This window comes from Ctenocephalides felis, unplaced genomic scaffold (genome assembly GCF_003426905.1).
Source record: "Ctenocephalides felis isolate EL2017-DRISC unplaced genomic scaffold, ASM342690v1 CF-g0.4_SCAFFOLD_01886, whole genome shotgun sequence".
NCBI classification, from domain to species: domain Eukaryota; kingdom Metazoa; phylum Arthropoda; class Insecta; order Siphonaptera; family Pulicidae; genus Ctenocephalides; species Ctenocephalides felis.
The window spans coordinates 183,147,537-183,161,828 of NW_020538040.1; the positions used below are offsets into that span (position 1 = coordinate 183,147,537).

The following is a 14,292-nucleotide window of genomic DNA, read 5'->3' on the forward strand; positions in this document are numbered from 1 at the left end:
ACGAAATGTTTATGATATCCTTTTTGTTTCTTCATGCGTGGAATTAAAAACAATCGACACGAATTTCAATAGGTGTCATGTCGTTTTATAAAATTTCCAACCAGCCTTCTAAGCTCATGACGAAACCTAATTAAAATTTCATTACTATTTTGTTCAGTATTGAATTAGTTTGAAACAGAACATTTTGTTCTGTTTTACATAGTATTTTATTATTAATCAAGTTGTAACAGAAAAATTCAAGATTAAAACAATTCATTACCAACCCATGAAAAAAATCGACTGAATAATCAATAATAGAGACTTTTTACAAATGTCGGTGCGGTTTTAACATGTGGTAGGACGTCTTTCGCAACGAGAACGAAAAGTTCGAAAGATAAAATAAGGAAAACTGTTTTTTGTTATATTTGGGAAGACGGAATAAAATTCTAGAAGGAAAATGGGTAATGTGCTTGCGACATCTGAAAAATCGGCAGGAATTCCACCTTTAACGGCGCCCCCGCCAGCCCCGTATCCAACACAGCCTTCTCTCTATTCAAAAGATGATAGTTTATCCAAGACGACAGAAAAATCCTTGGAAAATCCTGGGACGATGGACGAGCTTCACAAAAAGTGCAAAGGTATGAAGGAAAATGAGATAAATGAAAATCATTGACATAACCTCAAAATGTTATCAATTAGAGACTTACAGAAGAGATTTTACAGGGCTCCACTGTATAATACTTGTATAAAGCAACGAATAAAGAATTTGTACAATATGCTGTATTAACATTTACAATATATTTTAATTAAGATGACCACCTATATTCATTTACTGAGTTTTGCTAGTACTCTTTCAGAGACTCTTTTCTAATTTTGCACTTTAATAAAAGTACTCATTTGTAATTCTAAAATATTTATGCTCATTTACTGAGTTTGGTACTCTTTTCAAATTCTGTACTGTACTCATTTGTATAGTTTTATATTCATTTGTATTTCTAAAACATTGTCGTTGATTATTAGGCTAGTGTTTAATACAAAAAATTATAGTGCATAAAGTTAAGATGACCAAATATAAGCTAAGTCTAATACAAAAAATTAGGAAAGTTTCAATACAAAAAATGATAGTGCATAAAGTTAAGGTGATCGTCTATGCTCAATTACTGAGTTTGGTACTCTTTTCAAATCCTGTACTCTAAAAGTACTCTTTTGTATAATTTTATACTAATTTGTATTTCTAAAACATCTTTGTAGATAATAGACTGGTGTTTAAAACAAAAAATGATAGTGCGTAAAGTTAACATGACGCTCTATGCTCATTTACTAAGTTTGGTACTCTTTTCAATTTCTGTAATCTGAAAGTACTCTTTTTATACTAATTTGATTTCTAAAACACCTTTGTAGATTATTCGACTGGTGTTTATACAAAAAATTGTGGTGTTTGAAATTAGAGTGACTGTCTATGGTCATTTACTGAGTTTGGTACTCTTTTCAAATCCTGTACACTTTTGGTCTCCTTTTAAATTATTGTTTCCCTGTTGTGATACTATACGACCATGCTCTGATGTTTCAAATGGAAGAATTTGTTTTATATACTTATCCCTCTACACCTTCCATTATCTTTTACCTTGATTGCTGACTTTTTTATCCTTTCAGATGTTATGCCAGTCAATTTTGAAGGAGCAAAGTTAATGTATAATAAAGGCTTAAGTAACCATTTTCAAGTGTCGCACACAGTGAATATGAGCTCAAACACTAGTGGATACAGATTTGGTGCCACTTATGTTGGAACTAAACAACTCTCACCAACCGAAGCATTTCCAGTCCTGCTGGGTGATATAGATCCAGAAGGAAATCTCAATGCAAATGTTATACACCAAGTTACACCACGAGTACGCTGCAAATTTGCATCACAGGTAAAGGATAATTATAGTAAATGTAAATCTAGTCTTGATAATATCCTGATAAATGAAATTTTATTTCAGATACAAAGTAGCAAAATAATAGCTGCTCAGTTAACATCAGATTATCGAGGTGATGATTTTACATTTTCTTTAACATTCGGGAATACAAATTTAATAAATTCATCAGGCGTTATTGTTACGCATTATTTACAATCGGTCACAAACAATTTAGCAATGGGTGCTGAATTAGCTTATCAGTATGGTCAACAAGTTCCAGGGGGTCAAATAGCAGTTGTATCCGCTGCAGGAAGGTGAGTGAAATGATACTCAAAAGCACAGAGTTTGAAATAATAATATATAATCGAGTTATTGATTAAACTTGTGAGAACTTAACCAAAATTAAAATTTACATTGTTTTTTTTTTGAAAAATAACAATTGTGACTCTGCCACTTACATGTTGTTAATTTGTTATATTCAATATGATTTATTAGCATCGCTTAAATTTTAAAAATTAAAACGTAAATAGTGCTCCATAATGCAATATGGAGTGAGCAAAAACGAGAATATACAATGAATTGTTGTAAATGGAATTTTGCCTTATAACAAGTTGCATCAACTCCGTTCCTGAATTTTCAGTTGCATTTTTTTTTATTTATATGATCTACCAGTCTGCCTGTCCACTCATCCACCTTTCTACATTTATTTTCTGCCTGTTCACCTGTCTACCTATTTACCTGCTTATCCAATATATTTCATTTGTATGTGAATCAATAATAATTATTCGTAATGGTCATATTTGACCAACAATTGTCAATTTTTGCATTTTATTCTGGACCTGCCTTTACATTAGTAAAATATTTTTTGAATCATTCAAATCTGATTCTCAAATGTAGGCTCTCTTTTAGTACAGTTGCAATTTGTTATTGTAAGATATCCGTCGAACACTTGATATATTCATCTACTGTTGGAATATTCATATCATTGAGGTTATTTTGAAACAATGTGTATAGAATTTAGATGTCTTTCTAAAATCTTTGAATGTTTATTGCTGGACAGCAGCTTTCTTCTAATATTTTCATAGCTCCTTGTCTACAAATCCAGATCTTTCCAATTTATATGTAATTTCTATATGAGACAATAATTTGTTCTGATAGGAGATACTAGAGCAAATAAGTAAAATAAATTGTTTTATTTATAATTATGTCAATCTCTAATCCAACAGATATACAATGGGTGATGCAGTTATGTCTGGTACATTAGGTCTGGGCGGAATCCATTTATGTTATCACCAGAAAGCCAGCGAGCAGTTACAATTAGCCGTAGAACTAGAAACAAATTTTAGAATGCAAGAATCAGTTGCTTCCATCGGTTACCAAGTAGATTTGCCAAAAGCAGACTTGATTTTTAGAGGTAATAATTTGAATTATTATTTACCCAATGCTGACATTTACATAATTGTTTTCAATAATCCTATTTCTTTTACCCCAGGGATGGTAGATTCAAATTGGAACATAGGAGGAGTGTTGGAGAAAAAATTAGCCCCACTGCCATTTAGTTTTGCTCTTAGTGGAATGATGAATCACAATAAGAATCAATTCCGTTTGGGATGCGGTTTAATAATTGGTTAAGTGTACAACTGTATAATTTTTGACTTGTTTGATATCAACATAGAAACCAATGACTTTTTTTTGCAATGTTAGGAAATAATATGTATTGTCATTCTATATTAATTTTATGCCATAATTTTGCATAATAATTGTTCATCAACATGAAATTGATATTTGTGAAGTCCACTTTTAGTACATGTAAGCAGATGAGAGGTGTAAAAATATACATTTTGCATCCATTAAGTTTTCGATTCATCATTTACCCTGTGATCTGCTTACTATTAGTTCTATAGTTGTGGGCCTTATGTGTGCCCTTAAAGTAATTATATAAGTTTATAAATATGTACATATTTCTAATATTTTTATTGTATATTTTCCGTTTCTCTTCTTTTATTTTATACAGTAAGTTTGTTGATAATAAAGAGAAAATTATTTACAATTATACTTTTTTATAATTTTATGCAGCTTAAACCCAAGAAAAATGCCTGAATAGAAATCTTATAAATATTATGTTATAGTCGATTGTATTTGTTAAAATTTCAGATATATATTGTGTATATATATATATTGTGTATATATATAAAAATTAATACTCTCGTACCACTATTTTTGCATCTGAGCACAATATTCTTACCTTAAAATGATTAACAAATTTTTTTAATAATTCTAGTTAAATAACTGACCTTATATGAGGTTGTTTTCACTTGATTTTTTTCTGCAGGCTTGTAATATAATTTTTTCACTGGGGTTTAGTAGGCCATTTGCCATCCTCCATCCTTTTTATAGCAACTGAGCACAATATTTTTAGATTTAAATGTTTATATTATTTAATAAATGACTGACAAATTATTAGAATTAAATATAAATTATTAGAATGATTCTAGTTGAATAATAACTGACTGACAGAATTTTCTCATATACTTTTTTTTGTTATGATTTAGAACTTACTTTCTAAATTTTGTTATGACAAGGCTGAATGTTTAGTCAATAATTTAAAGTATATTAAAAACTATTTATTTCAAATTATGAAAATAGCAACGTTAAAAATAAAAAAATATACTTTCAAAATGAAAATAAACTTTGGCGACGTTTTCTCAAAAATGGCTGCACTGGTTTCAAAAATTGAAAAACAATATGATAAAACTCTATAAAGACTGATTAGTATTGGAAGACGATCTGCACAGCCGTTTTTGTACAATTAACAGATAAGTGCAAATTTTTTTTACGTTTAAAATTCTGAACCGATTTTCAAATATCAAAATCTGTTCGAAAGATATCGATAAATGTCACTGACACCTAGTTAATATCGCTTAAAAATTAATTTGTTTATTTTGTTATCGATATGAGTTGCAAACTGTACTGCAAAAATTTGTACCCGTCGTACCAAACCAAACTGTGTGAGTTCAGTACCCTTTGAAAATGTTTTAGAACCGTTCAGTTGCGAGTAGTGGTGATGGTGGTCATTGCACATTGATTCGTCCGCTGCAACTTCATTCGGTCCCTTTCAAAATCAGCTGTGTATTTGCGCCTTGCGTCACGCACGCGAAAGACTTGAAAGAATGCTTTTGCAAAGTTTGTTGTGGTAGACATGAAACGTATCTGATGAGATTGCAAAATGTAAATAGCATGCCATACAATAATTTTACGCGTTTGGGTTGTTTACAATACTATTTACCGGCGTGCTAATATACTAAGCGGGGTCATTGGTAATTTGTATTCGAAATTATTCCGTGTTTTGCTAACATACGATCAACAATGTTGTGATCAGTGCTATTTCGCTCCTGTCGCATAGGTGCTCGTTTTGCTAGACGATTTATTATTAAATACATGCAATTGTCATGAGCTGATCCCAGACAATCGAAATCATCAACAACAATGGGCAATTGTTTGAAGAGAAGCACAGCTGATGATATATCATTGCTGCGAGGACATGATAGTGGCCGTGAATCTTCTTCAGAACAATTGGGACCACCACATTTTCAGGTAATCCTATCGTTTCTATCACTCCATCTGTCACATGGTTTATTTTATGTCAGACAACTTAAATTCCACAAGTAACATTAAGATACTCTTGTTTATCGAGGATGTTATTCTAATTAATAACACTGATACAAAGAGTTTTTGTCACACCAACTTATTGTTCAAACTGAACTAGCCTCAATAAAAGTATATAACTTTATCATATCCAGATTTTTAGCGATAGATACATGTTTAATTCTGACCACATGGTCATTTCTTTGTTTAAATAATTGCTTTTAGTTAGCAATGTATCTTGTGGATTCACTAAATTATATGTTATTTACGTTAGTGAGATCGAAAACATGCTTTAAAAGTGTATGATTGCATCCCAGAGAGCTTTTATTATGTGCGTGGAGAATCAAGTTTTACATCGACATATTATTTCACTAATTGCACATTGCTATTAAGACTAATTTGGTTTTCGGTGAGGAATTCAAGACAAACTCTTGGTTCCACATGGATGTGGAATGTGGCAAAAAAACCTTGAAATTGGTCATTTGCTATATCAATGATTTGGATGGAACCAAATCATTGTGTAAGTAATTGTTAATTTTGTTTGACTCAAATGAAAGGCATTACTGGTAATTTCAAACAATCTATACAGCATTCCAACTGGTTTTTGTACAAGAGACTCATTATACATAGTGCCAAACTGTCTGTGCCGATGCCACTAAATTAAACAAAAAGTGAAGATTATAGTCCAATAATTATTAGTCGGCGTGGTAAGATGTCTTAAGATAGTGATAAGAGCTTTAGGGTCTAATATGCCCTCAAAAATATGTATAGTGGTGTTTGATTTGGATTCCTTTCCAAAATTTGTATGTATTCAGTGACCAATAAGTCCATCCTTAATGTGGAAGCGTTATCAGGATAAATCCAGGAATGCTGACAAATTGTAATTGCGCACTTAAAAGAAATCTACCAAAGGCCACATATTTAAAAGAAAACGCAAGGGTTTATTAGATATTGGGTAATAATTTTATGAGGGGGGATGGTTTTTCTGCTTTTAATAAATATTTACTTTGAAGTCGCAAGAAAAGTTTATTAGTGTAGTTTATTTACAAGTTTTTGAAAAAGGTGATGATAAAACCAAGAATTTCACTTACACTGGAGGATACATAAGAGCTTTGTAATTCTTGTGAAGAAAGGCTTAGGATACCAAGAATTAAAAATAAAAATTTATTACAATCGTTTTTTAAATTATAAATGTTTCTTTGCAAGCCCTTGAAACTGTGATGATGACCTTACATTAGAGGATCCATATAAAATATAACATTCTCATAGCAACCTTTCCTATTAAGAAATATCCATGATAAAGTTTGGCATTGATTTCTCTTCTAGGAGATTCTGCAACCTGTCTATTACCCTTCACCTAATGTCAGCCGACCTGCTTGTCACCTCACCGAAGAGGAGCAAATAAAAATAGCGAAGAGAATTGGTCTGATCCAACATTTACCAAGCGGCACCTATGATGGATGCAAGAAGGCACGTGAATGTGTGATCTGCATGGTCGAGTTTGCAGTGGGCGACTCTGTCAGATATCTTCCCTGTATGCACACTTACCATGTCATGTGCATTGATGATTGGCTGATGCGCAGCCTCACTTGCCCAAGTTGCATGGAGCCAGTAGATACAGCGCTACTTTCTACTTACGAAACAACTTAGTGAACAAATGATGATCAGTGTCTGGGGAGTGCAATTATTGTATAGTACTTAGATTAAGTGTATGAAATGGAGGTGGTTCTAATATTTTAAAGATGACTTCAATCAATTTGACTGAGCAACACAACATATTCTAAAATTTGGAATGAAGAGTTTTAGATTTTTGATAGGCTTGAATGATATTTTCTAAAAATTGCATGTTATTATTTAAAATATTTGTATGATTTTATTTTGAACACATAGTGTAGTTTTTGTAAGTTTTTATTTTATATAATTAGAATTATTGAGATTTTAGCAACACAATAGCCTGGATTTATATAGGGTGTGTTTTTTAGACTGTGATTTCATGATACTGACTGTAAGATAATTTTAAGTAACAATATGAAAGTGAATTATGATCAAATTAGTAATGTAGTAACATTTAGAGATCTTACTTTAGTTTCTCCAGTCAACATATTTCTTTTAGAGTATACATAATATTATAAAAAAAATCATTTATAAATGTTTTTAGCATAGGAATCTGCGATATGGCAAAAATTGTGATACACGGCTACTGCCCTGGCACTGTCCAAGGACCTTAAACCACCAGTTGTAAATAATTTTGTTATTTAAACTGTGGCTTGCAATATAAGCTTACATTATAGATATAATCTAATATTTCTAAATATATACAGTTTAGATGTACCTTAGATTCAACCCGTATGGGTTGAAAAATATATAATATTTTATAAAAGTAATGTTTTATTAAAACATATTTAATTTTAATTTATATTTGTGTTACAGAACTATTTCATTAAGCCGAATAACATACAATTTTCAAATAAGAAATTAATTATTAAATGGATAATATTAATATGTGATGTGTCTGTAACTGAATAATTTTTATGGAGTTTATTAAATATGTTAATTATTTTTAATGGAAAGTTAATAGAATGTGAGATTTATTACTATTAGTTTCTGGATCTTTTATAATTTTTAACTTTTAGTCAAATGATTTCTTTGTGTTCTTGTTGGGGAATCCATTTTGCTTATTTTAGGTCTTCTCAATCCATTAAGTGATTCTGAATCATTTGGCACAAAAATTGCGAAAAAATTGTCTTTGTACCCTATTTTCATTAACACAAATTAATTTTAAAAGATAATCGGATTTATTTTAAATTGATTTGAAAATTCAAAATGTTTTTTAAAGAATTTGCTTTAGTAAAATATTTATTAATTTTGTAAATGGTCACGCACTTTTATTGCAATCAACATATAAATATTTAATAATTTATCTCATGTAAATTTTAAGAATCGGTTTTAAAATATTAAATCTGTTTGCAAGGACCAGTTGGTCTGCCTGAATCCTTTTGTGAAAAATGAAAAAAAAAAATCTTTTAGCAGTTTTAGAAACTAAATCCCAATTCTTGTTGATCATTTCGATTATTATTATATATCTGGAAGTTTTGTTTTATCTGAATTTTTAAAATTATAATTTTGAAAAAGTATATGAGCGAGCCAAGCGACATTTTTTTTTGATGAGGATCTTGTTTTGTTGAAGTTGTTTTTTTTCAAGCATGTGCGTTATTTATTTGGGTTATTTTTGTTTTCGTACGATGAATGTGCGTATTAAATTGTTTGTAATATTATTTTTGTAAATTTGTAATCACACATTTTTTGTACAATTTATCTTTATTTTTAAGTATTTTTATTTATTGGAATGTATTAAGTCTTATACACCACAAGTTTCGATATAATTATTCGCGATTTATATTATTTCAACTGACCTTATTATTAAAGGTTTTATTGATTTATATATTCAACATTTTTACTGTATTAATTATAATAAACAACTTTAATTAGTTTTTTTTACAAGCTCAAATTTTCCGCCGCTCAACACAAAATTTGTAGCCGAATAATTAATTTATTCATTTGTGGATCAAATTTATTATAACGTGCCCCATGACAAAGTGTCCCACATAATAATTAATTTTTCGAATCGGAACTTGTAATCAGAGTTTTTGTAATTTTTGTTCTATATTCATCGTTTATGAGCGGCCTGTGTTGCGGCACGGGCCGTCCCCGTGTCTGATTGTCCATGTAGGGACAATGTCCACCGAGATCATTAAGTCACATTTATTAGTAGTGGGGCTTCGCAACAGTGGCGTACTTATGTACACAAATGAATAAAAATTAATTTTAAACTTCAATTAAATACAGTGATATTTTTATATATTATTAATAGCAATCTGTTATAAGCTATTGTGCTGACTTCTTGACGACGTGAGTTTTTACATGGCAACTTAAACAGTTGTCCTATAGTCCTAGCTTTTTTAGATGAATTTATTATGAAATTTTTAATACTGATTAATGTTTATTGATACAACAGTGTTCCGTAAGCCTCATATTTCTATCTATATAGATGTGTAATTTTTATTTCTTGGACATGTTTTTATGAGTAACGATTGGATAATCTTGAGACGGAACAAAATACTTGGGCGGCTTGTTGGCTCGAACAGCAGTGTCTGTCCTGTACGATTGAAGCTCTCGTAACGAAAGGATTAATATCCGTTTCAGCTTTTTTTTTTTTTGCAAAACCTTGTGCGACTACCTAATATACTATAAAATTACTTCAGTTTAAATACTAATTATGGATATGCTTGGATTATGATTAAATGAACAAATATAGAGAAGATGAATGAGTAAATAACGATTCGATTACCAATAATCAATTTTTTTCTTCTACTTCACTGTGCGGAGTGCACGGGCCGTATACGAGCGATAATATTTCATGGGCTTTCCGTCAATGATCTTCGCGGCTAACAGTTTAGTGTTTTTCGTTAATCAATCGGTTGCGGTTAGTGAGAAGAATCTCGTGTTTTGCATGTGCTGAATCTCTTTTATCTCGATGCGCGATGCAGAATTCTCTTCCGGCCTGCTGCTTAATGCTGCTCTTCGTCCTACCTGCCTATGCAGCAATTCATGACAACAGCATTCCTGACTTCGCCCAGACCATAATAGCGGCGCAGGCATCCTGTCCGAGTTGTAGGGAGAACGCTTTTCATGTATCCGAAGATGAGTTGACAGCGTTGAGGATAGATTTTGTGAAGAACCAGATTTTGAAGAAGTTGCGGATGAAAGAACGACCAGCAGTCAACATACCGTTGTCCGGGGTTCCTAAGCCGGTTGCCGAAGGTGCGACAATTGAATCTTATCGGGAGAATAAACATCATAAGGAGCGGGATGAATACTATGGGAAAACTACTCAGAAGATCATATTTCCTAAAGAAGGTTGGATGAAAATATTAAAAATTATCCCACTGTATATTGATAGCCGTCCAATATGATAATCAGTATTTTTACGTTTTAATAGGATACTAGTTCTTTGTATTTGTTCTAAATATTCATTTTGTTTGTAGATAATTCGCGGTGTGCAGTGCTCCCAAACGAACGTTATCCCTCTGCCTGTTTTTCAATTGATTTACCTAAAGACGTAGACGCAGTAGATGTCAGCGTAGCAGCCTTATGGCTCTATAAGGAAAGTGATGATTTAGACTCCCATAATCAAACGTTTCTGGTATCCACAGTGGGTCATTGGGACTCCAAAAGAAGCTTTATGAAGACAAACTCAATAGCAATAATCGAGACAAGTGTTGGAAGTAAAATACATTTTTAAAAATACTTGAATTAATTTATATATTCAATTAATTTATAAAAAATAAATTTCTACTTAGAGGGTTGGGTGAAAGCAGACATAGCATGGTCAGTTAAAAATTGGTTTCAATACCATGAATTATCGCAAACTATTCGAGTGGTGTGCATGACTTGTGCAATGGAAGCTGAAGACACACCTGTGTCGTTGGAGACTCATTTTAGGCCTTTTATAGTGATTGATACTCATTCGCAAACGAAAAAACGCCGCAAGAAGCGAAATATCAATTGTGGTCCCGGAGTTCATGAATGTTGTCGGGAAAAACTATATATATCGTTCAAGGACATTGGCTGGGATGACTGGATACTTCATCCGAATGGGTACCACGCCTATTTCTGCAGAGGGTCCTGCTCAACGGCCGCTTCAGTGACCCTCAGTGCTTCGCCTCATAACTCCATGCTCAGGGTAAGTGGAAAAAGATAATTTTATATCTTCCGCATGAACGAAACTATAATTTTATTTTATGTATGAATCTACTTTTGTAAGTGTTCGAAACGAGGTGAAGCACTAATTGAGATAAATCTATTCATGAGTTAGAATTTTTACTATAATTCTAATGTACTACATGTCTAGATAAAACAAATCAATCACGATCGTTTCGAAACAAGTTCAAAAGTCAGAACTGGAATTTAAGGCCTAATATCCGGATCGCATGACCCTTGTCCGTGATTAGTAATAAATGGTAGATATGTGCCAGACAATATCATAGTGTAATATTAAATTATGTTCATTACTTTGTAACATAAATAAATATCAGATACACTGTTGAAAATTCTTCTTCGGTTTGCAATTTCCTAAATAATCTAAATTTCAAATTTCAACTGCTTGTATAGATAACCAATCCTAATCTCATAGAAAGTTTCTTAAAAATCGTTAAAAACAGTTTAACAATGAATCATGAAGATGATTTTTCACCAAAAGCTAATTATCACGATTCCCAATTGATGTATTTTGAAGGTTTTTCAAAATCGGTTTATAACGATGTCAAAGAAATATTTTGCACTTATCTGGTAATTATAAAAGATGACTCAAACGAAATATTTTTTTTAATTTTTGAAAACGCCGCCGTTTTGAAAAAAAGTCGACCTATACACCTATATACTTTGTGCAATTTCGATATCAAACGATTTAGAAAGATGAAACGTTGAGAAAATGTAAAATTAGCAAATCGGATTTTCTGCCAAAAATATAAACTTTTCCTTCGAGAATATTAATTCACCTGCCACAGTTTCTAACATCTTTATCAACTCGATCAACTCATTAATAGCAATGGACAATTAAACGTCTCCAAATGCAATTACAAAAGTCTCGGGTTAATATGGGTTAATGTGTTACAAATTATGCAAGTTCAAATCACAGATTTATCTATGTAACGATACTTTGTTTATTATCGATTAAAAGAAAAAAATCAAATCGAAAACAAAGGATGAAATAAAGATCTTCTGATTGCGTCAGAGTCCAAAGTGCTAGAATTCTGAATTGCTTTTTAACAATACAATACAATACGATCAGTCAAGATGGTACTGCATATTAAATAGCAATCAGCTCAGTGATAATGAGCAAACAAAATGTTCATAACACTTTGGACTCGAAGACTTTGCGACACAGTGCAAATGATAAAACAAAACGATTTTTTATATGCATTGGATACATAGATAGATAGTACTTCTTAACTACATGACTTTTTTCGGATTATCCTATCTATAGTTTATACAAATTTGGTTGACTTAATGGTTGTCCTATTGCTACATATTTTTGGATTTTTTTATTTCTTATCAGAATTGATATATTTATAGAAAGAATTATTTTTACTTGCAAACATATTTTCATCTATTATAGACTAATTATAAGTACATTATCTCGAATACTAATTGATTGAACAATATTTACTGAAACTAAATCAATTCTCCCGAAGGTAGATGCAACGTGTTCTCAAAATAGATTAATTATTTATTGCAACAACAACATATCCGTTTGTCTTACGATCTAGTACGAGTGAAAGCAGTTGAATAAATAAATTTAGTTAAAATTTGCTAATATTGCTTAAAACATAAGCGCCAGTGGCACTGACCTCCTGAGATAAACAGAAACTCACGTCTGGATAAATAAGGAAAAGACGCGGAGTATGTAACCCTGAGGGTTTCAAAATTTAAAGATTTAATTTATTTTTAAATTTAATATTTGTTTAAATAATTTGCTTTACACACACACAATGGGAGATTTGTAGCGCTCAATCACGAAGTTCCAGGGTAAAACCCGCGTTTCGGACAATCTGGATTCTAGATCTAGATCAGCTGATATCCTTTTGGACTTGAAAATATATATGGCAGGGTGTTTCAAGTGAAAATATCCATTACCGTCACTGTTCCAATAAGTTTACAATATAAAGTTGTTACAATATTAAGTTGTCTTCTAAAAACTCAAGTAGTTAAGAAGTATTATCAAACCTGCTTATAGACATCGTCAGTTCTGATTAAAAGATATGAAACAACACTTTTGCCATGATCCTATATAATATTTTTAATTGGGCTTATTATTATCCTTTTCCAGAAAGTAATGAACATGCATGGAGACGATCGCGGCCTAAACGACAACCACATTTTGACCCATTCCGGAGACAGTAAAAGATTCGAAATCATTCCATGTTGTACGGCCACACAATATTCATCTCTTCAATTGCTCTATATGGAGAACAACAACACTGCCACACAGAAGACACTGCCAAATATGGTAGTCGAATCCTGCGGCTGCATGTGATGGAAAAAAGGTAACTAGGAAATATACCTTTGATTAACCTCTTTAGAAAATTGAAAGATCGCTAGTGATTAAGTTATTTGATTAGTTAAAATTACATGGTTTGTGTATTTCGATGTATGTATGTGTCGGTAATTGTTAAATTAAAATATGTATTAACAAAATGGTGTAAAATTTAGAGTAAATTATTTTGAATGATATTAGATGAAAGAGGTAAGTATGTTTTAGAGAACTATGAATTTATTCAAGAAGATTAGTGTGAGAAGTGTTTTATTAGTATTTTAAACCGCGAAACCCGAATGGGCCATTTTCACATATTTTGATCTATGTTTTCAAGTTAAAATAGAAATCACTGCTGATGCCGAAATGCGGGATCGATGTACGATGCGTATAAATCTATGTATATATATATATATATATATATATATATATATATATATATATATATTAGTCCTGTTTTTATATTGATTCATGCTGGTTTTGTGAACAATCAATCCAAAATAAAAACTGCTGTTAATCCAAAATAATGCCTTCACAAACTTTGCTTTTATTTTGGATCAACTATTTAGAATACAACATATACTATTCATTTATTACGGTGGGTCAGATTTTTTAGTTTTTGAGGAAATTTGCGATTCTGGTTCTACGCGTCATTTTAAGAAACTTTGCCGAAGAAAC

General features: G+C 31.5%; 3 protein-coding genes across 3 annotated transcripts; all 3 read left to right on the plus strand.

The window, feature by feature from the left end:
• LOC113376896 (mitochondrial import receptor subunit TOM40 homolog 1) lies at positions 1 to 3,680 on the plus strand. The gene is made up of 5 exons (XM_026616985.1): positions 1 to 617; positions 1,633 to 1,892; positions 1,962 to 2,191; positions 3,104 to 3,291; positions 3,370 to 3,680. Exons 1-5 carry the CDS (start codon positions 437 to 439, stop codon positions 3,507 to 3,509), a joined length of 999 nt encoding a protein of 332 aa, XP_026472770.1. The 5' UTR covers positions 1 to 436; the 3' UTR covers positions 3,510 to 3,680.
• Positions 3,681 to 4,915: 1,235 nt separating this feature from the next.
• On the plus strand, positions 4,916 to 7,337 carry LOC113377338 (RING finger protein 11). The gene is made up of 2 exons (XM_026617620.1): positions 4,916 to 5,471; positions 6,849 to 7,337. Exons 1-2 carry the CDS (start codon positions 5,364 to 5,366, stop codon positions 7,170 to 7,172), a joined length of 432 nt encoding a protein of 143 aa, XP_026473405.1. The 5' UTR covers positions 4,916 to 5,363; the 3' UTR covers positions 7,173 to 7,337.
• Positions 7,338 to 10,007: 2,670 nt separating this feature from the next.
• LOC113378078 (inhibin beta C chain) lies at positions 10,008 to 13,806 on the plus strand. The gene is made up of 4 exons (XM_026618589.1): positions 10,008 to 10,439; positions 10,568 to 10,807; positions 10,883 to 11,265; positions 13,411 to 13,806. Exons 1-4 carry the CDS (start codon positions 10,064 to 10,066, stop codon positions 13,615 to 13,617), a joined length of 1,206 nt encoding a protein of 401 aa, XP_026474374.1. The 5' UTR covers positions 10,008 to 10,063; the 3' UTR covers positions 13,618 to 13,806.
• Positions 13,807 to 14,292: the final 486 nt, after the last annotated feature.